The sequence below is a fragment of the Hippopotamus amphibius genome, chromosome 12 (genome assembly GCF_030028045.1).
Source record: "Hippopotamus amphibius kiboko isolate mHipAmp2 chromosome 12, mHipAmp2.hap2, whole genome shotgun sequence".
Lineage (NCBI taxonomy): Eukaryota > Metazoa > Chordata > Mammalia > Artiodactyla > Hippopotamidae > Hippopotamus > Hippopotamus amphibius.
Window position 1 is genome coordinate 54,074,809 of NC_080197.1, and position 27,056 is coordinate 54,101,864.

At 40.0% G+C, this 27,056-nt stretch overlaps 1 protein-coding gene across 1 annotated transcript in view; it reads left to right on the forward strand.

Annotated features, from left to right (window-relative positions):
• Window positions 1-562: 562 nt before the first annotated feature.
• Window positions 563-27,056, forward strand: part of DENND5B (DENN domain containing 5B) — a 97,425-nt gene continuing 70,931 nt past the window's right edge. The window contains exons 1-2 of the mRNA XM_057702125.1: window positions 563-672; window positions 9,423-10,089. Coding sequence (XP_057558108.1) covers window positions 670-672; window positions 9,423-10,089 — 670 coding nt within the window. The 5' untranslated portion in view covers window positions 563-669. The remainder of the gene's footprint in view (window positions 673-9,422; window positions 10,090-27,056) is intronic.

Below are 27,056 nucleotides of genomic sequence, written 5' to 3' on the forward strand. Positions count from 1 at the left end.
TTTCTTTTCAGAGGTTAGTGTGCTTAATGTGTTCTGTCTGCTAAGCCAGACAACTCAGTAATGATGTTTCTGATTCTGTTAATTCTGTTACTTGTAAAAGCATGGAGATGCAGTCACATTTACCAGAGATTTTTGTGTGGACTCAAGCAAAGTTTCCTCCTTTGGACACTGCAGCGTTAAGTCTATCCATGTACAAAATGTCAGGATCTTAAGAAGTATAATTAGCTTAATTCGAGATGTTTCTTTAGTGAGTTAAATGTTTCCAGATAGATTTTTTTTTTTGTCACCACATTTTGAAATGAGGACAATAACTGGGTTACAGCAAGGATTATTTAGCATGTCTTGGTTTTTAGTATCAGATTCTGAATTTTTAAATGCAGATCTCTTATCAACAGTTCCTTTTCAGTTGTCCATTGAAAAATTTACAACTGAGACTATTAGAGGTAGAAATGGAATCAAATTTCAACATTATCAGTCACCGTCTCTACAAAATAAAAATAAAACTATGACATGCTTTTGAAAAAATTCTAGGTATTAACTAATTATTAATTATCTGTTGTAGGTGAAAATTTTGACCAGAGTCCTTTGCGAAGAACATTCAAATCCAAAGTTCTGGCCCACTATCCTCAGAATATAGAATGGAACCCTTTTGATCAAGATGCAGTAAACATGGTATGTGTTGTTTTTTTTTTTCCTCTTCAGCCTTATTTTTATTTTATTAAGATAACAATAGTGGCTATATTTTGAATGTCTACATCATTTCATTTAATTTAACCCTTTAAATGAAAAATTCTTTAAGATATTATCCTCATTTTACAAATGAAGCTCAGAGAGGTTAAGTAACTTGCCTAAGGTCCCCAGCTAATAACTGTATACAGCAGACCCTCAAAGCCCATTTTCTTTTCCTGCTATTAAGCTGTGTGATGAATTTGTATTAATTAATATGTAGATGCTTTGATAACAGTGATACTATTTTGTTGGCTGGAGTGGAGCCCGATGGAAGGATTATTGTTTTCATATTTCAAGGAATGTTGTGTGAGGGGTCTGTAATTTATCATATTCACAAAGTAAGGTAAGAAAGGAACTTCAGTGCATCATTTAGACATTAGTAGGGATTTGTTTAAAAGGAGTTTAAATTAATGTAATGAGTTACCAGTGGTGATTGTAAGTCCCTGTAGAGGTTCTTACAAATCAGTGGGTCAGGGGCTTCCTAGGTGGCGCAGTGGTTAAGAATCCACCTGCCAATGCAGGGGACATAGGTTCGATCCCTGCTCCAGGAAGATCCCACATGCCTCAGAGCAACTAAGCCCATGCACCACAACTGTTGAGCCTGTGCTTTAGAGCCCATGAGCCACAACTGTTGAGCCCATGTGCTGCAACTGCTGAAGCCCACACGCCTAGAGCCCGTGCTCTGCAACAAGAGAAGCCACGGCAGTGAGGAACCTGTGCACCACAACGAAGAGTAACCCCCACTCACCGCAACTAAAAGAAAGCCTGTGCACAGCAAAAAAGACCCAGCACAGCCAATTAAATAAATAAATAAATAAGTAACTAAATAAATTTATTTTTAAAAAAATCAGTAGGTCATAATTTTCAGGTTATTTAGGAAGGGTCCTTCTTAGAAGCCTGGGTAATATTTTGTACCTCCGTGAACTCTATGATTATAACAATCAGGGAGCCCCGAAGTGAGCAAATCAGAGATCAGGCACGATAGGCACAGAAGTGATTAAAGGTGGACAGGGACTTCCCTCGCGTCCATTGGTTAAGACTCCACACTTGTACTACAGGGGCCATGAGTTCAATCCACGGTCAGGGAACTAAGACCCCACATGACATGCGGCACAGCCAAAAAAGAAAAAAGAAAAGGTGGACTAAGACACCTAGCTATGGTTCTTTTTGTGTATTTTAAAGGTGGAGGCAAAAGATCCCATTGTGATATGATGCTATAAGGGAAGAAAATTAATATTTAGTAGTTACCTGCTAGATACCTCATGTATGTTACTTTCACATATGTACTTCCATGTACCCAGTGAGAATTTTTATTCATATTTTACAGAGGTTAAATTACTTGCCAAAGTTATACAGGGAGTCTCAGAGGTTAAATCCAGATCATTTTTACTCTCCAGCTCACTTTTTTCCCACCTGCATGCTGCCTCCCCCAAAGAAAAACTATGTGACTTGGTTTTGACCTGCCCCCAAATGATATGGGTCACATTGGACCCTTTGTGGTATTTCTTTATCACAGTAAACCACTCCAGTCTGGGCTTACTCCAAGCAGGGAATAGCATGGTACTTTTTCTAAGGACAGATGCTTAAGGCACTTGGCACTTCAACTTTGATTCTATGCAGAACACAGTGTACTTATTTCTCTTAACTGTTACCCTGTACCAAAATAATAAGAGATGCCATTTTGCTGGAAGTTGATACTGTGGGGCCTAGCCTCATCTTTGGTAAAGGAAGTGCTATAGATATTAAGCAGAATACAACTGTTAGTTATATTTATGAGACTTGGAGGAGCACAGACAAGCTTTTGACTAAAATAATAAGCAGACAGCATTGACAAAAAATAATGTATCAGCTGCTTATGCCAGCAAATTAATGGAAAGATATTAAAGAAAAGAGTGCCTAAATGAAGCAACGGAAAAATGGATAAGAATGTAAATAGATTATAACACTCAGTCTTCTTAAATTATTAATATATTTCAAAGTATAAAGTATTCTGTGAGAATCAGAATGGTGTCCAAAACTGGGTTCTTACTACAATGTGAATCCACAGTCATTTGCAACAAAATGCCACACTTGTTGTGTTTTATTACTTTTAATCATTTGGATGGATTAACAGTAAGATATCTGTGTTAACCTTTGCCTCTATCTACATAACATTCATCTTTAAAGCAATTATCAGTTTCCTTGATCTGTCTTTGGTCTTTTCGTTATTCCTTGTCTCTGAGTTATTTTATGTAAGCAGAAAACATTTCCCTCTGAAGAATAGACACGTAGGCTTGTGTTTCTACACTTAAGCACCATATAGCATTTTGTTTATTGCTGCAAATCTAAAAAGATTTACTGGTACTCCTTGAAAAGCTCTGAAAAGCATCCCATTAAACTAGTCTGCATTTGGGTCATAGATTTACTGCCCTTAATTTCCTCTTTGATTTATTAGTAAGTGCATTTGTATGAAGCTATAATTTATTCCCACCTAAAGGTATAAAGCTTTGTTCTTGTCTTTAGCAAAACCCCGCTCCAATAAGTTATCACCTTCAATATATCACTCATTCCACTAAGAAAGTGGAGCTTTGAATAAGGGTCATTAATTTTGTACAAATTAAGTACCCCAAAGCGATGACATTTGTTAAATGAAACAAATTCTATGTATATGAATGCAGTGCATATATAACAGAAAATAGATATGTGACATTTGAAATTGTTTCTGAATTAATTGCTTTTACACCTGTTTTGGTTGTGGATTCACAGATTTTTGTGGGGAAAACGGTAGAAGTATCATAAAACAGAGAGAACAGAATAGCAATCATAAACCCACTGCCCAGAACTAACAGATGTCAACATTTGACAGATTTGCTTCAGATTCACACCTTTCCTCTTAAATGAAACAAAGCATTGCAGATGGAGCTGAAGTTCCCTCGTCTTCCCCCACTTCCCCCATTTCAGATCTCTTTAAGGAATTCTGCATATTGGCATCCATGACTGTCTATGTAGTATCCTAATGGAGCTTATCCTTAAGAATGTAGTGAACCTAGGAATTGTTAGGAAGAAAATATGGTCAGTATCTTTTTTGTTTGTTTGTTTTTTTGGTCAATATCTTTTTAAGCAAGTTTTGTGAAATATAAAGCTTCTATTTTGTATATATGTCCTAAATGAAACATCTGATGTATGATATTTCAGGTAATTAAAGAGTAATAACTGTTACATAGCTCTTTGTAATCTGTAAAGCCCTAAGTTTACAGTTTACGGTCCGCTTTGATAGCAGAGAGGGGTGGAGTGGAAGGGTGAGCAAAGAGTAAAGGGTAAAGGGTTGGCTGAAAAAAACCTATTCAGCTGCCCATCTTGCAAAATTCAAGGAAAAAGAGCCCTGTATACTTTTTACAGACTCAGAAAGTATTTGAATTTAAAATGGATAACCCTCAGTTACATTAATAGATTTGACATTAGAATGAAAGTAAGCCCTCATTTTGACCCAGGTTTGAGTTCATGTCTTAAAATAAAATCACAGGAATTGGGACTTTGATCCAGCCATTACTGGGGGAGCCCACTTGTTTTCTTAACTTCACTGGCCTCTCAAACTCAGCATGTCCAAAACTGAATTCACAATCTTTCCCTCAGTCTTGGTCAGTGAATGGTACAACTATCTACCTAGCTGCCTAAGCCAAAAATCTAGCATCATCCTTGAAAGTTCTCACTTTCTCACCCTCTCCCACATGCAGTTGGTTATCTGTCTACTTCTCTCTGCTTCTACATACCCAGCTTAGTCCAAACCACCAAGCTCTCTGACCTGGACTCCTTCAGTAGCTGTCTAACTGGCCTCCTGCTTCTGTCCTTTCTGTTCCTCAAACTCTACAGCTTCTGTTTCTGCTTTCACGTTTCTTTGGAAGGCTCTTCCACTTCTCCTTCCCCTAGTGAATTCTTCATATTCACCCTTCAGATTTCATTTTAAACATGATTTCTTCAGAGAAGCCATCCCTAACCACCACCTTCCATCACCCTTCCAACATTCAGCCAGGTCCCCTTAGATTCTCTTGGCACCTTGTACCTTTTTGTAGCACAATTACAGTTGCAGTTAGTTAATTATGTAGCTAGTTGTCTACTCCCTGTCTCCTGCTATAAAGTAAGTACCATTAGGACAGGAACAGTGTCTCTTATTCATTCTAATCACTAAATAAATGGACTATATGCTTGCTTACAGTACTTCTACCGTCTTTGTTCAGGTGTCACCTCCACTGCAAAACCATCTTTTAAGCAGGGATGGTTAGGTGCTCTGTCTTTTCCTATAACACCTTGAACACACTCCCTAGCAGTAGTGATCACATCATTTGGTAACTGTTGGTTTATTTCTCTCTTTCCTATCAGGCGATAAGCTCCCAGAAGTAAGGGATTATTTTCATATTTGGCTTTTGAGTTATCAAGATCTAATGCAATACATGACATAAAATAAATGTTTATTAAATGAAGAAAGGAAGGAGAGAGAGGAAGAAAGGAAGGACAAACTGACTCATTGAGAGTTTTCTGAATAATTTTTTTGAATAATTTTTATTTGTATAGTAAGAGAAAGGGAATGGGATTAATAGAACTATAGAAAATGGAAAAAAGAATTGTTAAAGTTCTAGCCACGTTGCCTAAAAGAGTCCAGAGAGATAATAAGGACGTGTGGACACTCAGGCCAGGAGAGGTACACAGCATTGTGAGTGATCTGGTTGCCAGTGATAGTCTGGGCAGCAGTGACAATGCTAAATTTGTAGTTGTGCGAGAGTGGGGGTGGGGAGGGGATATTGTTGGTAAACAGCAGTATTAGGGCATAGAAGATGTGGTTGAATGCCAGGGTGAGCAAATCTTGATGTACAGTTTAGAATTGTGGAAAATAAACAGATGATATAGTTCTCACTTTTAAAAATGAAAAAAAAAATAGCATTTTCCAATGGATGCTTCCCAGATTAGAAATATAATCCTTACTTTTTTTGATATGTAGGAAGAGAATTTAAGAATTCTTACATCTGTTATCTAGCATAGAAAGTCATTCTTCACTTTGAGCCCAGCTTTTGGCAGGCTCTTCCTGTAAATGTTTGAGTGCGTGCTGAAGAAAGCTACAAACCCATCAGGGAATATTTGGCAGCTGTTCGAAAACAGCTCGAGCTGGAATTTTGTGATTTATGATGTCAGGAAAACCTGTCAATTAAATTAAGTCTTCATGTTGATTTTGGAGGTCGCTATGTTTCTGTATTGCCTACTTGATGTAAAAAGAGAACTACAGACTGAATGAAGAGATGAACTAAATCTGATCCTGTACCCTGAGCTGTGGTTTTTGATTGTTTTCTTGTTCACTCATTTATTCATTCATTCTGCAACTACTTATGTGTGTCATGCGCTATGCTCTGCAGGTGTGAGCCTAGCCCGGAGCAGGACGGATTCAGACCGTCCTCCCAGAGTCTTTATTGACTTTGGTGGATGTGTCAGATGAGTTTTCATTCATAATCAGTAGAGGGCCTCATTGACCTGTTACGGTGAAAGCAGCCTTAATGTGAAGGCCTAATGATGAAAATATCCTCCCCTGGCCTTTTATTCCCAAGATTAGGAATTAGCAAAGTTTCCCCCAACAAACCCAGGTATTCATGTGTTTTACCTAAGTCTATATCTTATTCTGCCCAAACATACACACTAATTTAATTTTTGTCAACATACATATATAATAATAATTAAGTAAAGCTGCCGTAGCTCTTTCCACTTCTCATATTCAGTGATGTGAAATATGAAGACGTTTTCACTGGGATGCTTATGCTGAGCGTCACAGTTTTTGCTTTTTATCTTTATCAGTCACCATTTATTACAGCCCCAAATAGTATATTGTTCTGTTATGTAGTACTCTTGAATGGTTAAGGCTGTTACCAGTCCTTGAATAGTTTTCTACCTGAAACAAAATGAGAGAAGCTACTACTGTATGTCAGTATACAATGTACATATGTATACTGTGTACAAGATTTTACCTGCTTCATTCAACAAAGACTTTTTAGTGGAGAAGTGACATTTTAATGGCATTTATAGGGTGAAAACTATTTTTTTAATAATAATTTATTTATTTATTGGCTGCGTTGGGTCTTTGTTGCTGCACACGGGCTTTTTCTAGCTGGGGCGAGTGGGGGCTACTCTTCGTTGTGGTGCGCAGGCTTCTCAGTGTGGTGGCTTCTCTTGTTGCGAAGCACGGGCTCTAATCGCATGGGCTTCAGTAGTTGTGGCACATGGGCTCAATAGTTGTGGCTTGCGGGGTTAGTTGCTCTGAGGCATGTGGGATCTTCCCGGCCCAGGGCTCGAACCCATGTCCCCTGCCTTGGCAGGTAGATTCTTAACCACTGCGCCACCAGGGAAGTCCTGAAAACTATTTTTTATGGAAAGATAAAGATAGCCCTCTTTATGGTAGTATTTCTGTGGAGACTTGCAGGAAGTAAGGGAGTGTTTTGAGTATCTATAGCTGCATAACAAACCATCCCAATGTTACTTAAGTTGTTTAAAAACACAGGCTTCAGGTTTTTTTCCCACAGAGGGCCAAAGAGTAAATAGCTGAGTGTTGCGGGCATGCGGTCTCTGTGGCAGCTACTCAGCTCTGCTGGTGTCGTGCGAAAAGAGCTGTGCACAGTGCCTAAGTGGAGGAGCGTGATTGTGTTCCAGTAAAATTTTATTTTCAAAAACAAGTAGCTGATTGGTTTTGACCTCAGGACTATAGTGTCTTGACTTAAAATAACGAAATCATCCTTTTGCCTACAGATCTGCAGTTTGGATAGGGTCTGGCAGGGTAGCCCCTCTCTGCTCTACTGGAGGTCAGGTTGGGTAGTTGGAAGGCTGAGGACTGTGATTGACTGAGGTCCCACAGCAGAGTAGGTGAGCTAAAGAGCAGTGGAGGGTGGAGGCAGAGGATTTGCTGGGGCCAAGTCACGTAGGGCCTCACAGGGACCTCATAGTGTGAGGGCTTCACATTCTAGCAAAATGAGAGACCAGTGGAGGGTCTTGCATAGAGTGGCAGGATCTAATGTATTTTTTTAAGGATCACTTTGGCTGCTTGATGGGGAGCACATTATGGGGGACAAGGGCAGAAGCAGAGAGACTGGTCATCAGGCTATTACATAGTCATCCAGGCCAGAGAAGAATATGGCTTAGAGTAGTAAGAGTAAATAAGGAAGTAATATGTTTCTGAATCTATTTTTGAAGTGGGTAATGGGGTGAGGGAGAAGGAGAGACGTCATAGATGACTCCAGGGCTCTGAGCATTCCCGCTGCCTCTTGGAATCCCTGTGAAAAGCGCGGCCTTGTATGCCAGAAGGTTGATGTTCTAAGAGGCACATCTGTTTCTGTCCCTCTCCTGCTAAAAACCCTTCAGAGGCTTCCCAGCGTCCTTCTTAGACTCCTGCCGTGACTCACCGAGGCCCTTCACCACCTAATGTCTCCTGCAGTCACTCTCCCCTCCCCCCACCTTGCATTCTGCTTCCCACCCACAGTGAACGTGTTTCACTTCCCCAAATCCTCACATTCTGTCTTCTGGGCTTTTGCACGTGTCCTCTCGGCCTCCTCTTCATCTCACTGACACCTGTACTTATCCTCAGGTCTCCGTCTGGGCTTCCTTCATTTTTTTCCTTGGTAGCTCCCCCCTTTCTCGTTTATGTCCTCCTGCCATGCTTTTTTCCTAGCAGCCGATATTTACCCTAGCATAGCACTTCCCGTATGTCACCGTTTGTGACTTTTTAATCGTCTGTCATCCTCACTGGTGGCAGCTCCAGAGGTGCAGGAACGCTGTCTTTCTCCCCATGTGTCACCACGACAAGGTCTAGCTCAGGAAGGCACTTACTAAGTGTTTGTTCACAGTTTGGGTGAAGGACAGGTAACTCTTAAGTGGATTACATTTTTTTGGTAATGTGAGGATTTGGGAGAACTTCTAAATTTTACACCAGATCAATTATTAAATCTGAAAAAAAAATCATAATGTGTGGTAAAATTATTTCTATGTAGAAAGCATATTATAATATGAAAGTAGAAAGGAATAATAGAAAAATTAATAATGATCATTATTTTAGGGTCGTTGAATTACAAGTTCTTTTTTCCTTAGTATATTTCAAATTTTCTGTAATTTGTTTTGTTTAAAATGTTTTAAAGACTCGATTCTAATTTCTTGTGCTTTGTAAGTATCTTAAATATAGCATCTTTAACGCCTCATGTAATTTCATTCCCAGATTTGACTCAATCCCGGGTAGCTCCCAAGACCTGGGACATTAGCTCTGCTGGAAATAATCTAAAATGTCTTGTTTCTATCCTTCTACTTCAGTAAATAAAAAAAATCATTCCATTTTCAAAGTTTATTTTCCTAAGGATAATGTATCATATTGTTCAATATAGCAAAAATAATACTGTTTTTATTATTCTGTGTTTAACTTTTTTCTGTTTATCAAATGAGCCTTCACTTGTTTCTATATTCCTCTGAAACATTATCAACATTACTCTAAAAATAGTCCTTAAATATTAAATATTGGTAAAGTGCGTATTTTGTCAAGTCACTGATGCAGCAGATGTCGTAGATACAGAAACTGAGGCTCAGAGAAGTTACATGACTTGGTGAAGGTCGCAAGCTCAGAGGGCCTCGCAGGCGTTTGCCCCTGGTCTGCAGTTGTTTGTGTGCTGCCTCCTGACGCTCTTCTTCTCCTTCCTCCGCAGCTGTGCATGCCTAAGGGGTTGTCTTTCAGAACACAGACTGACAATAAAGACCCTCAGTTCCACTCGTTTATAATTACCCGGGAAGACGGTTCTCGTACCTATGGTTTTGTTCTCACTTTTTATGAAGAGGTTACAAGCAAGCAGATCTGCACGGCAATGCAGACGCTCTACCAGATGCACAACGCCGAGCATTACAGCAGCGTGTGCGCCTCGTCCTCCTGCAGCACGGACTCCCTGGCGAGCAGCGCTGATGAGGGGGACACGACTTCCCTTCTGAAGCTCCAGCGGTACAACTCTTATGACATCAGCAGAGACACCCTGTATGTTTCCAAAAGTATATGTTTGATCACACCACTGCCTTTCATGCAGGCCTGCAAGAAATTCCTTATCCAGCTTTACAGAGCAGTTACCTCACAGCAGCCACCACCCTTGCCGCTTGAGAGCTACATCCATAACATTCTCTATGAGGTGCCCCTTCCGCCTCCAGGGAGATCGCTGAAATTTTATGGTGTTTATGAACCTGTCATCTGCCAGAGGCCGGGGCTCAGTGAACTCCCCCTCTCCGATTACCCTCTCCGAGAGGTCTTCGAGCTCCTGGGCCTGGAGAACCTGGTGCAGGTGTTTACCTGTGTTCTTTTAGAGATGCAGATCCTCCTCTACTCACAAGGTAGGTCTGCCCTAGATTTTAGGTCTCCCGAAGCCAAGTACTTATGTCTCAACTACTGGGGTATATTATTAGAACCAAATAATTAATGTCACAAGTCTTTTCAGTCTTATGTAAAGGAGAGGGTTTTATGTAGGGCCAGCGGCTGAGAGGTGACTTCTCTTTGGGGTGGCAGTGGCTGTAGAGAAAAAAGGGAAGGATTATAAAAGCATTAAGTTGGCTGACTTGAGTGTATTTATTTATTTATTTATTTTTTGAGTGTATGTATTTTTTAATGGAAGTAGTCCTTTTTTTTTCCCAATAGTACATAATCATCTTAAAAGAAACATATTTCTTTTTATAATGAGAGTTGGAGAATCCTCTTACTACCAGGAACGTGTAGACTTCTCATTTTTTTACAGATTAGTAAAGGTTCACATCAAAACTCAGCTGACGTTGGAAAGGGATACACAGAATTGTTGACTCTGCAGCTTCTTAGGCGATCCACTTTGCATCTCTGCCTGTGGGTGATTTCATGTAGTGAGAGAAGGGGTACAGGTGTGTGAAAGGGACATGACTCTCCTAGGTCTAACAATTCCACCAAAGCTATGTGGGGTTTTTTTGTTTTGTTTTTAATCCCAAAGGAAGTTATCTTTGTGATATTTTTCATTCAAAATTCTCCCAAAACATACTTAAGAAACTAACAGAATTTGGGTTTTGTTTTACCAGTGCATCTGCGATGACTAACGTTAAGCCTAGACTGGAGCACTGGTTCCAGTCTGAACATGAATTTGCAGAGGAAATAGAGATGCTGTGTTTTAATGGATAGTGAATTGAAGGAAAATATAAAATGGTACCTGTGCATTGATGGGTCTTTTGAAAAACATGACACAAATATTTGGGTTAGCGTTTTGCTAACTTGTATTTAGGCTCGCAGAATTGTAGTGCAGTCTCCTGACTGTTGTTGTCAAGCTGATTTTTACCAGTTTCCTTTTTTTCTTTTCTATTTTAAATTATAAATGAGGCTGAGCCAAGCAGGCTATATTTGTACTTCCCCATCTTGTGTGTATGTTGACACTGTTTGTGTGTTGACAGCCCTTCACGAGGTTGTATTTTCTTCAGTTTATCCTACATAATGTTCTCTGATAATGTGTTCCAGTGTCTCAGTTTTTGTTGTCAGGAAGTTCTTCTCTAACGACTAATCTAAATTCTTTCCTGTCCTCATGCTTTCACTTTCTTAGTGCTGGTTGTTACCTGCGGATCACCCTTTTGTATCTGAAAGATTTAATGTTAATTAATTCTCTCTTCCTTTCTATGTTCTCTTTTCTTGCTTTTTTCCCTGAATGGGGTAGGGGTTGTAGGGTTGCTTGGAGGAATGGGGTAGGGGTTGGAGGGTTGCTTGGAGGGGCAGGGGCTTGGAGCTTAACACCTTCAGGTATATTAGCTTGCTAGTAAAAAGAATTTTAGGTCCTAGATTTTCAAGGGATCGTCCCAGTCATTTAGTTCCGTTTCCTAATGTTCTGCCTAGAGAAGCGATTTGAGGCAAAAAGAATATTGGTTTTTGAAGTGATGACAATCATGGGTTCAAATCTCTGTTCTGTCACTTACTAACTGTAACCTTGGACAAGCTACATAATCTTCCTGAGTGTCAGTCAGTTCATCTTTATGGGGATAACAGGTTTTTTCCTTCCTCTCTCACTGATTTATTGTGGGAAAGTAAGAAACCTCTGCTGACTAAACAATAGCCAGTGTTGTTGTAATTATTATCACTTTTATTAGTCCTACATAATCCTCTGTAAATTATGTACATCTTAAGTTGTGAGGATCTGACACATTACTGCATTTAAAATATAACTTGGTAAATTAAATAGTTAAGGCCTTTGTTTCAGGGTTGAGAACTTAAGAAATGTTCTCATACTGAATGTCATGCTTTTTAAATAAAAAAAACCATTCATTGTCACACTTCCTGTTTTAAATAGCACTTTATGTCTCGGTGCTTGTGGTCTGTCCCAAGATCTCATCTTTCTGCTCAGCTTATTCAGCTTATCCCATTTAGTTTATGGAGTCTGTTGAAGTTATAGTTGATTAATATCTACGTATTTCAGTTTCAAAATCAGAAGACTGAGTGTTTATGAGCATGTTTTTATACTCGAATGAGTATTTTTTGGTAACTTGGTCTTTTATGCTGAGCACAAGAGTGAATCCTGAGATTGTAGAACTCTACATACATATATTTTTAAAGTATCATACAAAAGTCTCATAAAGTAACTTTCTAATCATTCACAGAAATCACTCTATATAAGGAATTGTGCTGTTAAAGTGCCTTGTACATTTTGGGTTTTTCCCCCCTACATTTAATCCTCTCAATAACGAGTTAGTACTGCCTGTGCTTTTTATGAAGGAGGAGACTGATGCTCCGGGAAGCTTAGTAACTTACCCAAGATCACATAGCTATTAGGTAACGTGGTGGAGCTGAGAACGAGCTTGGATGGGTCTTACTCCAGAACACTTACCCATATGTTAGCTGTATTGGACACTGCACTTAACCTCTCCTTATCTGTCTCAGTATTTATTTTTAAATTATAAACTCACCTCTGAGGGTCTTTTGTAAAGGTACCATGTTAAATAATTGTAGATTATCTGTGTAAATGCAAATTTTAACAATGACAGTGTCTCTCCCATTAGAGAAAGAAAGGAGTGAAATAAGAGTCAGTCCTCATTTCTCCTGACTGTGTTAAGGGGTTTTAATAATGTCTGATACTTGATTTCTTGTTCACTGATGCCATACAGTTTAAAAACATTGCAAGTCTTGAACAATTACCATGAAAACTCAAAGTGAATGAAAGTAGATGGATTTCATTGATGTAAATGTCCTTCTAGACTGATTTGAAATTCTTGTCCACAGCCCATTTAAATCTATCCAGACTGTTATTTAGAGAGTGTGTACATCACAGTCACTTTGCAGTGGTAACTGGTTAGAAATTCTAAGCAGAGAATGAACCCAAGAGGGAAAGACTCTTTTCTAGGACCCTAGATCAGAAAAGAATACTTTTCTTCTGCAGCCTAGAAATACTTGGAGCAAGACAGTGGGAAGATTGGAGTCTGATCATTTTTTCAGAGGAACAGTGGAGGAATAAAAGGGGAATTTAAACACCAGGGTCTAACATTTGATACCGGTAATTAAGGTCTCAAACATTTTTGGACCTTGCTTACCTCCTTTGATTCTTCACAATGGAAATAAGCAGTTAGCACAGCCCACGCTGCACTGCCTGCCTGTGAGCTTTCACAGTACTCCTCTCCCGTCCCCGCCCTTTGTAAGCTGTGCATGAATTAACCTTGTCAGAAAGTAGAAGCTGCTTTTGAAGGCTTTTTGAAGAAGTTGGGAGCCTTCTAAACACAAATTGCTAGTCACGCTCAACTAAACATTATAGCCTATTGGTTATGGAGTTGATAAATCATAAAAACAAACTTGATATTTTAATGGCAGAAAGTGGGTTCCCATGACCTGTATTCAAAAAGCGCTAGGATTTTAACAGCTTTAGCCAATATTTTGATACTACTTGTTTTACTTTGTGATAAACAAAAACTTAATATTTTCTTCATAAGTTTTCATTGTATGTTCAAGAAACTAATTCTTGGTCTGTTATATGAGTAGCACATATCTCCTCCAATTCGTGGCTCTTAATTTTCTTTTAGGGATCTTTTGATGAGTTAAGATACTCTTAATCATAAATTCCAATTTACCAATCTTTCTTATGACTTAACTTTCTGTTCTATTTAAGAAATCCTTGGGCTTCCTAGGTAGTGCAGTGGTTAAGACTCAGCCTGCCAATGCACGGGACACAGGTTCAATCTCTTCTCCAGGAAAATCCCACATGCTGCGGAGCAACTAAGCCCATGCACCACAACTATTGAGCCTTTGCTCTAGAGCCTGTGAGCCACAACTATTGAGCCCATGTGCTGCAACTACTGAAGCCTGCATGCCTAGGGCCCATGCTCCCCAACAAGAGAAGCCATGAAAATGAGGAGCCTGCACACCACAGTGAAGAGTAGGCCCCACTCACCACAACTGGAGAAAAGCCCACATGCAGCAACTGAAGACCCAACGCAGCCAATAAATAAATAAATAAATTAAAAAAAGAAATCCTTCTCTATTCTGAATTCATAAAATAGTCTACATTTTTCCCCTAAGTGTTTTGTTTTTTTTTAAATTTTATTTATTTTTGGCTGCATTGGGTCTTCGTTGCTGGCCATGGGCTTTCTCTGGTTGTGGCAAGCGGGGGCTACTCTTTGTTGCAGTGCGCAGGCTCCTCATTGTGATGGCGTCTCTTGTTGCTGAGCATGGGCTCTAGGCACATGGACTTCAGTAGTTTTGATGTACAGGCTCAGTAGTTCTGTGGTGCAGGCATCAGTAGTTGTGGCTCATGGGCTCTAGATTTCAGGCTCAGTAGTTGTGGCACATGGGCTTAGTTGCTCTGTGGCATGTGGGATGTTCCTGGAGCAGGGCTCGAACCCGTGTCCCCTGCTTTGGCAGATGGATTCTTAACAACTGCGCCACCAGGGAAGTCTCTCCCTAAATGTTTTAAAGTTACATTTAGCATTTAAGGCCTTAATCTGTAAGAAATTGATTTTTGTTTATGTTGTAAGGAACAGATCAAATTTAATGTTTTAGAAATATATGTGGCTAGTTATTCTATAGTAGTTATTGAATAGACCATTCTTCCTCCCTCTGATCTGCAGTGCACTTGTGTCATATATAAGTTCCTATATGTGAAGTTCATGTATGTATTTCTGGCTATTCAGTTTATTCTGCCAGTTTTTCTGTCCCTGTAGTAAATCACGCTGTTGTAATTACTATAGCTTTAAAGTAATTCTCGGTATCTTATAGGACAGTTCTCTTCACCTTCTTTTTATTGCAATTTCATTGAATCTAGTTTTGAGACAGTTAACATATTTAGAATGCTGAGTCTCCCCTCCATAAAAGTGGTATCTCTCTCCATTTATAAGGGCTTTCTTTAATGTCTCTAGGTAAAGTTTTATAACAGTAAAGTAGATTATAATGTGCAAATAGTGATGATTTTATTTCTTCTTTTCCAATCTTTATCACTTTTATTTCTTTTTCTTGCCTTGTAGTCCTAACTAGGCTTTCCAGTACAGTATAGAGTGCAATTGATAGGAATAGGCATCCTTGGCTTTTTCCTGATATTGAAAAGAATGCTTTTAATGCTTCACTGTTAAACATGACATTTGCTATAGTGTTTTTGGTAAATACCTTGTACCAAGTTAAAGATGTTTCCTTTCATTCCTGGCGTGTTCATAGTTTTTAAAAATCATGAATGCATGTTGTATTTTACTGAATGTTCTTTCTGCATCAAGTAAGATGATTGCGTTTTTCTCATTTTAATCATTTAGTAAGGTGAAAAATGTACATTCCACCCTTATATTGCTGAGACAAACCTGACTTGGTCATGGTTTTCAGATACAGCAAGGCCACTGAGGTCTGCAGTTTTCCGTTCCATCTTGTCAAGTTCCAAATACAGCAGTGTGTGGCTTCCCTTTTCAAGGCATCTGGTATAATTGAGCTAGGAGACAGTGTCATCTCTTGCCCCGAGCCTCTTTCAAGGTATTAAGGTAATATTGGATTTCTCTTATTTCCATAACTCATTTATTCACTCCTTTACCCTCAACTACTGTTCCTCCTTCTTTCCGTTTATACCCAAAGTTTTCCACCTTTGGAATGGACATTAGGTTCATCCACAGTGCTGGTTTAGATTGCAGGCAGCAGTACTGGTCTAGCAAGTACTTCCCCCTCAGTCCACTACCATTCATATTAGGGTAGGGTTACAGAGGTACAGAACTGGTGGGCTGTTTTTACCTCCAGGCATTACAGCTGAATTCACTATTAACCCCCATTTTGCCAGATGGGGTGAAGGCACAGCCCACCCCATCAGGCTCTTAGGAATTCTGACATGAAGATTTAAAAGCAGAGTTTCATCCCTGCCTCTGGAACTTGTAGCTGTAGTCCTGGTCCTGCATCAGGTAGGAAAAAGAAAGTTGAGGTGATATGAGGAAGAAAATAAAAAGTATATCATCATACCAGCATCGTTCCCCCTTAGGAAGGATTGTAGTCATACCAGTGTCCATCTCTATCCCCTTTTCTCCAGATCCACCAGAAGAACAGAGGTGTCTGTCTAGTGGGGACTCTCTCTTAGGCGCCCTTATGTTGAGTGTGTGCACACACTTGTGAAGGCATGAGAGTCTCAGTCCTTTATGCTTTTATCTCACCCATTTTAGACAGCAGATGTTTCAACTGCTTGTTCTAATTCTCGATTAAACCATTACTATAAGGGTGATAGGCAACAGCATATGTCCATTTGATGTGGTAGCTTTTTACCCACTGTTGGACACGGTGTGCTGTGAAGCATGCTGTGTCCCGTAATCTGAAGATGTATAACTTGGTGGTCCACACTGATAGAGTATCTTCTGTTCGAGTCCTCTGATAGTATTTTAGGCATTTGCATCGAATATCTCATATGCAATGCCTGGTCTGAAGTGTCTATTCCTGGTAGGACCCATTTATAGCCCCCCCACCAGGGCTGCTGGCATTAACCCAGTGTAATCTACTTGCTGGCTATGTGCAGTGGGGCCTTCCCTCTGGGGAGTCTTCCCCACAGCCATCTGCAGCCTCTGTCTGTCTTGTTGGCAGACAAAACAGTTTTTGTTGGCATTTTGTGCCTCAGAGCGTATAAGGGGATTATGTCTAGATTCAGCCCGTCTCAGCATTGCTGCAGTCCACCAGGTGGCCCCTTCAAGGGAGTGTACCAAAGGGTCCACCTGGTGGTTACAGTCACCTCCCAAGCCTGAAAGCAGGTTCTTCTGAGGGGCATGAACACGTCCTACTTTACTGTGGCCCGTAAATTCCCAGAGGGATTTCCATATACCTGCACCTTATACAGGTATGCTTTTAATAGCCCAGTTTTCCATTGCCCATGAGTCAGTAAAAACCCAAGCATATGGGCTTTTACCATTGTTCAGTGCTTCCATCACTGCTAGGGAAAAAAGCATGCAAGTCAGCCCACTGAGCCCATCTGTGTTTACCTTCTTTGATCAGAGTGGTGGTCATTCACCTTGGAACTGTCATCCATAAACCAAGCAGCTTTGTTGGTCAGTGGAGAGGTATTTATACTGCCCACATGACAGTAGACTCTGGCACCTCCTCAGGTCAGTTCCAGAGTCAGTCCTCTGGGAAGAGAGGCTCCTGGTTGTATCTCTTCCCTGCATGCTCCTCATAACAAGATCCTGTATAAACAGTCTCCATTTTATCACGGAACTCTTCCATGCGTTGCACCCAAGACATGGCTATTTTGGGTTTCAGGGTAATTTTGCCTTTCAGTCATAGAGGCTGTAGTAATTGCCTCTCAAATGGAAATTCTCCAGTCCAGTGTCCCAATCGTTGTCACTGGGAGGCGCTCACAGGCTTTTGCCATAAGCTCCCGTCTGTGCTCTACATAGAGCTCCCGTACAGAATTTGTCTGCCAGACGCCAGCTTCTTGTCTACAACACTGTGTGGGCTCGGGCAGTCTTATTCCCACTTAGCATGGTGTCCAATTACTGTTGCTTGGATTGGAGGGCAATTGATATGCCATCTGTTTTACTCGAGGAGAGGGAGATGTTCCCCATTTAAACAGTATCCATTCCTATAAACCATTCAGGTAAGCCTGTTTAAACATTCAGTTTTCACCCAAACTTCCACCTTAATCAGTCAACCTTAACTTTTTTCATATTCTCTCAATCTGATTGTAGCCTATGTTAAGACTTCACCAAAGGGTTTTGGTATCACAGTGCATGAGGTCCCATCCAAGTAAAGGAGTCCCAGAAACTTTTCTTCTCCACTCTCTGACCATTTTAGCCAGCAGGGGGTTCAAGCGAAGAGACCCTGGTCCTTTTTGTCAATCTTTTTCTCAGTTATTCTGCCTGACTATTGCCCCAGGTGATTTCAGGTCTGGTTTCTCGGTATAATCATTGCTTTCCCTGTGTCTTAAATTTCTCCAGACTGGGGTAGACAGACTCAACTTGTTTAGAGCCCTTTACTATAGGGGAAAGAGCAGGGGTCCCTTTGATCCACCCAGTCTCAGATAGTATTGTATTAACACCTTTGTTTCAACCCCATCAGTGTCCATTTTATTCATCCCCTTTCTTAATAACCACCCACAGATTTCCATCCTGCTGGGATGAGTCCCTTGATACCCTTCTTTCTTTTTCCTCTTTTCCATTCCTATTGATATTTGCTTTATTCACCTAGTTTCTTAATAAACTGTTTAAAAATTTCCACCCTGCTGGGATGAGTCCCTTGACTCTTGCCTCTGCCTGTCCACATTTTCTTTTTAATTAATACAGTGTTTTTATTAGCATCTGTTAAGATTCACAAGGGGAAGCTGAGACAGGCTTCTCTGACTGTAAGCTTACATGGTTGCTGATGCAGAAGGGGCCCACAGCCCATGACCTGAGTAATGGGCATTTTCTGTTGCAAATATCCTGATTCTCATTGCACCAATCCCACATGGCTGGCATATGAATAATATGGGGTGAATTCATCGGGGGTGTTCCGCTTGACATTTTTAGGGGGAGTCAGGCAGTCCCCCTTCTCCGTGTAAACACACTCTCCAGTAGCTTTTATCCAGTCCTCCAGGCTCACTGTTCCCTGGGGAGTAAGCTGCTGTGTGAATGTATCATGGATAGCCATCTGGGCTTGTCCCATAGTTAGCTGTGAGGCCTGCAGCAGCCCTTACACTCTGCAGCATTTAAAAATGAATATACTGCTCTCTTCGGGCCACGCAAATTGTTTATTTCTTAGAATTCCCAACATTCTCTAAGCAGTGAAATCCACACAATTCTAATGCCTTGTGTTCTTCAAAGAGTGGTCCACACTTCCCGTGTGTGCTTTGTCCAGTTCCATCACTGCCAGTCCCTCCCATTCGGCTTTCTCCCCCACTACCTCAGGGAAACGATGTTCACCACAGTCACCAACAACTTTCTTACTGATAAATCCAAAACACGTTTTCCCTTTGACTTCTCTGACTGCTTTACTGAATTTTACACAGTGGCACAATGATTCTCAAAAATCCTGTCTCCTCCCCTTGGCTTCTGACAAGCGCTCTCCACTCTCCTCGTGTCGGCCCCTTCATCTCCCAGGGGCTCCAACCTCAGCCATCTTCTCTTTTTGTTCTGTGCATCCCCTGTGTGATTTTATCTACTCCAGGGTTTTGATGATCACCTCTATCCTAATGACCCTGCATCTATACCTCCAGCACCAGCAGCCGACTGTACACCTCCAGGGCAGCATCACCCACTTCTCCCCAGATAGCCGCAGAAGCATCTCCATCCAACAGCAACTGAAGCCAGAATTCTAGCTGTCCTCTCACCTTCCTCTTCCTTGCCTCCTGCACACTCAGCCTCACACTCAGCCGGTCTCTCCATCCTGTCTGGCTCATCATTTCTCAAGGAGACTCACTCCCTTCCAACCCCCAGCATCCTTTCTCCTCGATCCACCTTTCACATGGCTGACGGCTATATAGAGAACACGTATCTGACTGTGCCCGCCTTCGCTTAAAACTGCATTGCTGTACAGTGGGTCCTTGTTGGTTATCTATTTTATATATAGGAGTGTGTATATCCCAGCCTCTTAATTTATCCCTGTATAGCACAGGGCACTCTACTCAATACTCTGTAATAACCTATATGGGAAAATAATCTGAAAAAGAGTGGATATGTGTATATGTATAACAAAATCACTTTTCTGTACACCTGAAATTAACACAACATTGTAAAGCAACTATACTCCAATATAAATTAAAAAAAAAAAAAAAAAACGAATATACTGCTCCTAAATTTCTCTTTTGGTTCTTTTTAGTAAAGCTTCTTCAGGAAGCTGGTGATACCAGTCTACAAAATGAGACCGTTCCTTCACACTGAGCCCCCTGTTCTCAGTAGTTTCTTGGTTTTTCCCCTCCCATCCCTGCACGTGAACTTTGGTGACCAGGAGCCTTGGAGGTGCTGTTTGTTGTCCCTGAATAGTTTTTCCCTTTGGGGCAACTTTGAAGCTGGTTGGCCCAGTGTTAAAATCTGACCCAGCACTCTCTTTTAATTTCGTTTTAGCTGTTATAGCTAACAATAATCAAGGGATTTTATTTCACCTTTTTCTTATTGGTTTGCATTTCTTTATGCATCCATTGAAACAGCTCCCCAGGAGTTAGATCCATCAATGAATTCCATCGATAACTTCTACCTGCAGTAATTTATCTCAGCATAGCTCCTCTGTGCCGTGATTCACCATGCGGTCACCCAGGAATCAAAGGTTACTGTCCTGTCCCTCATCCTTTCTCTTCCCAAACCACATGCTTCTGTGAGCCTGGGTCATGCTGTTGAATCTCACATTTTCTGACACTACATGAGAGCCTCTTTCCTCCCTGACACACATCAGATCTGATACTGACAATTCAATTTCCTTCTGACACTGACTACCTGGCATTAACATCAGATTCCACAGGTTTAAGGGTTTGGTCCTGCAAGACTGCCCTCACTTCAGACACCAGCCACAAATAGGGTGCCCAGGCTACCCACATTTCTGCCCGGGCAACTATGAATTTAGGATTTCCCACAACCCCACTTTCAGGTTCCATAATTCACTAGAATTACTCACAGAACTCAGGAAACCACTTTACTTGCTGTCACCATTTATTATAAAGGATCCAGCTCAGGAACAGCCAAATAAGAGATGAACAGGAGAAAGTGTTGGTGGGAGGGACGCAGAGCTTCCATGCCCCTCCAGGCACATCATCCTCCCCGAACCGCAAGGTGTTCACCAAACTAGAAGCGCCTCTGTTTCTTCTTGAATCAGTTTTTGTTCTTTTCTCTTTTCTCTAGGAATAATTTTCTTAGCTTTCAGTTTGTTGACGTAGTCTTAATGATATTTCCTTATCTTCTTTATCTCTGCTATGTCTATAGTTTTGTCCTGCTTTTCATCCCTAGTTCTATTTATTTGTGCCTTCTCTCTTTTTTCCCTTATTTTTCCATAAAGTGTGTCAATTATATTACTCTTTTTAAAGAACTAACTTTTACCTTTGTACTCTGTATCATATCTTTGTTTTCTGTTTTATAAATTTCTGGTTTTGTTTTTCACTTCCTTTGGGCCCACCCCATCCCCATATTAGCATCTTAAGTATTTGAGTGTTGTGTTAGTTGCATCCCACAAGTCTTAGTATCTGGTATTTTCATTATTTAATTCTAAGAATTTTAAAATTTTCATTTATTTTGACCATTTGCCTTTTTCCCTCTTTTTTTTCCTTTTTGCCTTCTTTTGAAATAATTGAAATGTTTTTTCGCATTGCAATTTTTTTCATTTAATTATTGTAGATATTATATACTCTGTTTCTCTTTATTAATGGTAAACTTTGAGATTTTAACATGAACACTCAGTATTATGTTCATCGGAATCTTTAAAATATAGATACTCTAAAAATGCTTTGACTCCAGTCACCCCCATCATGGCTTACTTGATTATAATTGCTCAGAATTTTAGCAATCCCTCAAATTAGGTATATTTATTTTATATACTTGGTTTCGCTTAAATTTATTCATAATTGCCATTTTTTGAAAATTTACATTTCATATTGTATCTTAGGTATTTCTTCTGGAATTAGTCTCCTTATTCCTAAAGTGTACCCTTACAAGTTCTTTAAATAAGGTGGCATTCTCTATAGATTTTGTTCATCGGAGTGTTTTAAATTTGTCCTTGTTTTTGAAAGATGGTCTCATTGGATATTAAATCCTATGTTGAAAGTATTTTTCCTGCTCTTTCTTAGCACAATATATTCTACTATCTTCTGGTTTCCATCGTAGCCATTGAGAAGTCATTTATCATAGTCACTCTAATTGTCATTCTTTGGCCACAGATCTGTTTTCATTCTGGCTATATGTATGATTTTCTGTTTGTCTTTGGTGTCCTGTATTTTGACTGTGATTTAGCTAGATGAGGGTTTCTTTATTTGTCCTGCTTGTGATTCATTGTGTTTCCTGAAATCTAGGGTTAATATTTTTCACCCATTTTGGAAAATTCTTAACAAACTTTGTAAATTTTACTTAGATCTTTTTTCTTTTTTATTCCCCTGAAACTTTAATTAAACATGTTATTCTGTCTTGCTCAGTCTTCCATATCTCTCAACCTTTTTTACCAGCTCTCTGTCTCTGTGCTGTGTTGTGGTTGTTTTATCTCCCACCTTATTCTCTTTTTACCCATGTTTAATCCATAATTAACCCTTCCTTTCACATTTTAATTTCAGTGGTCCTATGAGTAGTCTTACTCCTAATTCTTCCTTTAATTTCCTTAAACATACCAAACATACACATTTTATATTCTTTCTCAGATAAATTCAGTATCTCATGAGTTGAGGACTGAGGGTTTATTCCTCCAGGAGGGGTTTATATTTTCCTTCACCAGGCAAAGGAATTCATTGGCAACATAGGTTTACTTTAAAATTCTCACCCTTAGTCTTTCTTTGGGCCGTATAGATAGCATGAGAGCCCCAAACATCCTTGAAAACTAGCTAGTAGATAGGAATTCGCAGGGAGGCTCTTTTCCCCCTTCCTCCCTCGGCCAGGGCCAGGCCAGACAGCTTTCCTTGGCAATATAGATTTTTTTGTTGTATCATTTTGGTTTTGTTTTTTTCTTTCTTGATCTCCTTTCCCTGAGGTTTTTGCCTTTTAAAAAGATCTAGCTTTTTGCAAGAGGATCTACCATCTTTATTCCAGCCCTTCTTGGACTTTGTCCCTCAACGTGCACAGAAGTAAAACCGAAGCTCTAGGCCACCTTAGATCAGTAAACACTCCAAAGACAGCCAGACACTTCAGCTTTACCACATTGGACTCTCGCTCCCATTTTGTTCCTGGCCTCCAATGACTTCCCTTATTTTTTTTTTTTGCAAATTCATATAGTCATGTATTGGGTGTTACGTAGTTATTTTATTTACCATTTTTAGGTTGGTTTTGGAGCCCTAGTCCATGACACTGCCATAGATAGAAATGTTTAAAAAAAGATCACTTAACTAAAATTAAAATGAACAGATTGATTGTGACAGTTATTGCAGACTGTAACAACTGCTAGGCATATTAATGTAACTATTAGTAATGTAAAATAGGAAAATAATCCAGATCTTTTTTCTCTTTTACCAACAATTACCAATTATATTTAACCTACATTAAATAATTTAAGTACATAGTATGTGCATAAATACTTTGTTTTTGTTTTAACCTTCATTGAAGCAATAAGAGATACTGCTTTCCACAGATCCTCATGAGGTTAGAAAATTATGTTTTTATGAATGTATAGATATGTTTATAGGAAACTATATTTTTATTTAAAATTATGAATTAAACAACACCTTTTAATATGGAAAACAGTTCTCAATGAATATATAGTTCATTACCTATTTTGCAAGCCTATTTGACTTTGAAACATATGTATACTTTTTTAAAGAGTCATCTCATGTCAGATAAAAAGTCCTTTTCAAGTCAGATTCAAATTACTTATTCTCATAGATCCATTTTGGGGGGATTCCACTTCCCACGGATTATTTCCATATAGATTAGATTCAGCAAGTTTTTTAAATTGTGGAAAGAAAAAAACCCCACAAATTTACCGTCTTAACTATTGCTTAGTGAAAAGTTCAGTAATATTAAGTATATTACCAATCTCTAGAGCTTTTGCATCTTGCAAAACTGAAACAGTACCCATTAAAGAATAACTCTCCATTTCCCACTCCTCTCAGCCCCTTCCTGACAACCACCATTCTTCGTTTATTTCTGTGAATTGACTACTTGAGATACCTCATATAAGTGGAATTATACAGCATTTGTCTTTCTATGGCTTATTGCACTTAGCGTAATGTCCTTAAGGTTCATCCATATTGTAGCATGTGTTAGGATTTCCTTCTTTTTTAGGGCTGAATGACACTCCATTGTATGTGTATACCACATTGTGTTTATCCATTCATCCGTCGATGGACACTTGAGTTGTTTGCACCTTTTGGCTGCTGTGAATAATGGTACTGTAAACATAGATGTACAGATGTATCTTCAGCACTCTGCTCAGTTCTTTTGGGCATATACCCAGAAGTGGAATTTCAGCAGGTTTTTAGAACCTAGCTGCTTCCTGCTGCCACCAAAAACACTTTGGTTTTCCATGTTAATAATATAGATATGCTTTTAATAGCTTCAGTATATTTCATTATATATAACTGGCCGTAAATCTAACCCTTTTGTTAGTTACTTAGGGTATTACAAATAGTTTACTGTTATAAATGACACTTTAAACATAGGCATATGTTTTTGTATATTTATGTGATAAATTACTAGAATTGCCGGTCAGATGATGTGTATATTTTTAAGCTTTTGATAGATATTGCCAAGTACAAGGCTCTAGCAATTTATGCTGCCTTTGTAAGGCAATATATGAGAATACCCTTTTCTCTACACCTTTGCTGTGATTTTCTTTTTCAATCTTTGTCAATCTGATTAAAGCAAAATGTAGCTCACTTTTCAGCCATCATTGAGGGTAACTTTTTTTATCTTCATTTGAATTTATATTCTGCCTTTTATGATGTTTTTGTGAACTAGGAAGATAAGCTGAATTGCACATGGGTCCAAGGCCTCAAAGCCAGCTTGGCTCAGTTAGTCACCAGTCACTGCCCTGGGTTCGTACATGTGTAATCTTCCGACCGCATGAGGATGTTCACCGGGGGTGTGCTGGACACCACCATCCCCATGCCTCCATTGGCAGTGCTTCACAGTATGTAAACTTCAGAAATTGTGGCCTTTTCATGGCACATTGCACCACCAGCCAGTGCTGGACCTGCGCTGTGTCATTCAGCCGTCTCCTCAGCCTTCAGCTTGGGTCCTGTGCCCCCAAGCTCAGCTCAAGCCCCAGGCCACTCTGCTCTTCCTGTGGGGCTGATGTTACTCTCCACAGTGATGCTGGTGGACAGGCGCTGAGACCTGGGGATTAGATGGTAGAGGCCAGGCCCTCTCAGGGTCTGTGCCTGTGCCACCACTAGGCAAAATTTTGACACAAATTTTTGTTTTATTGTATAACATGGTCAAGCATAATGTCCAATAGTTTTATTTCATTTTACATGTCTTAGGTGTTAACATATTGACTTCTCAGTGCACATATATTGACCACTCACCATATAGTAGATCTGCACCAAGTGCTGGAAATTCTGAGGTTAAAAATATAGTCACTTGCTCTCCAGCAGATGATGGTTAGTAGGGAAGAGAGGAGAGATACATGAATAGATAATTATAGTAGAATTTTAATAGTTTTAGTGAGAGAAATAATTTCTGTGATGGAAATAGAGATGGGGTACCGTGGAAGCACGTGGAAAGGACTCTAGTGACAATAAGAAGAGTTTAGGGAATGCTTTCCAGAGGAACCATTGCTTAAGGGAAAAGTGAAACCTAACCAGGTACTGCAAGGGGCAGAGACATTCTGGGCAGAGGGAAAGGGTGTACAGAGGCACAGGGACCTGTGAAAACATGTCACATTCAGTAAATGAATTGCAGGCAGATGAATTGGCTGTATATGTGGTGGTAAGAAATGAGGCAGGAAAGGGCCAAATTACGAAGAGCCTCATATGCCATGCAGAGGCATATCTTAAACATGGAAACTTATTACACTTTCATCACTTTGAGTATCAAAGAAAAAGTAATTTTCCTACATTATTTAAATTTTTAAAAACATGCTTAAAGAAAACTACCTTTTATTTCTTGATTCAGTTAAAAAGAATTGTCTTGTTTCTGCTAAGTAATTGCATTATTAAAAAGTGCATGGCATTTAAACTAATCTTGAGAAAGCAGAATGGGAAAGAATAGACATAGAACACCCACGACAAGTGGGTGAAATTGTGGGGAAGGAAAAGTAAACCATGTGTATCAGTCTTTCATGGCTACTAGAAGAGGGGAAAACGTATAATTTATTGTCACTTCCCATGTGAAAGTTTTCTATAATCAAAGCAAGAAAATAGCCCAAGATGCTGCTTGCCATTCCTTAAAGAATTTGTGTTTTCTTTGACATTGAACATTTCCCATCTACAGTAAATAAAGTAGCCAAGCTGCTAGGGATTTGATTTGACTGCTTAAAACTCTCTGCCTTTCAGCATAGGTCCAACCAGGAGACAGATTAAACCACACAATAATTTAAACAGAGGAATGTAATATGAAAAATTATTAAGCTGTAAGAGGTAAGTAACTTATAAAGACACGAAGAAAACTCTACAGGGTACCCTAGAAAGGACAAGCTTGGAAGGGGACCCACCTTCCGAGGCTGAGGTTCATATCTCATTGGATGGTGGAGGTCAGTGGCTTGCCTGGGTCTGAGCTGGTCCTCCATCACCAGGCAAGCAGAAAACAAACCTCCCAGGTCCAAGGGAGCTGTGGCTGGTGAGCAGATACACAGAGGTTGTCAGGGTGCCACGTGGCTGTGAGATGTCAGTGTGCTGCATCCGTGTTAGGAGGGCCCAGTCACTAAGACTGCCTACTTTGGGCACGTGGCTGAGGAAGTGGACTGCCAGATGTCCTCACATATCCACACCACTGGTCAGCCACGCAGCAGGAGCAACAACACACAAAACACTACACCTTGCTCACTGCATTCCAGACCAGGGAAGAGAAGCCCTTCCTCCTGCAGTGTCTCTCCGGTGTCATCTACTGGCAGAAGCTTCACAGTGTGCTCACAGTAAAAGGGAACCTGCTTACTTACGGCCCAGTCCATTTTCATTGACCACCTATGGAGTTGCTTTAGAGCTCAGCAGGTAGATCAGTATGTAACTGGCACAGGATCTGACTACCTAAAACCCCGAACCTTTCACCTGTGTCTGGCTTATAATTGAGAAAGAAATAAAAAAGCCGTGACACCCAGGAACTGACCTAGCCTCTCACAG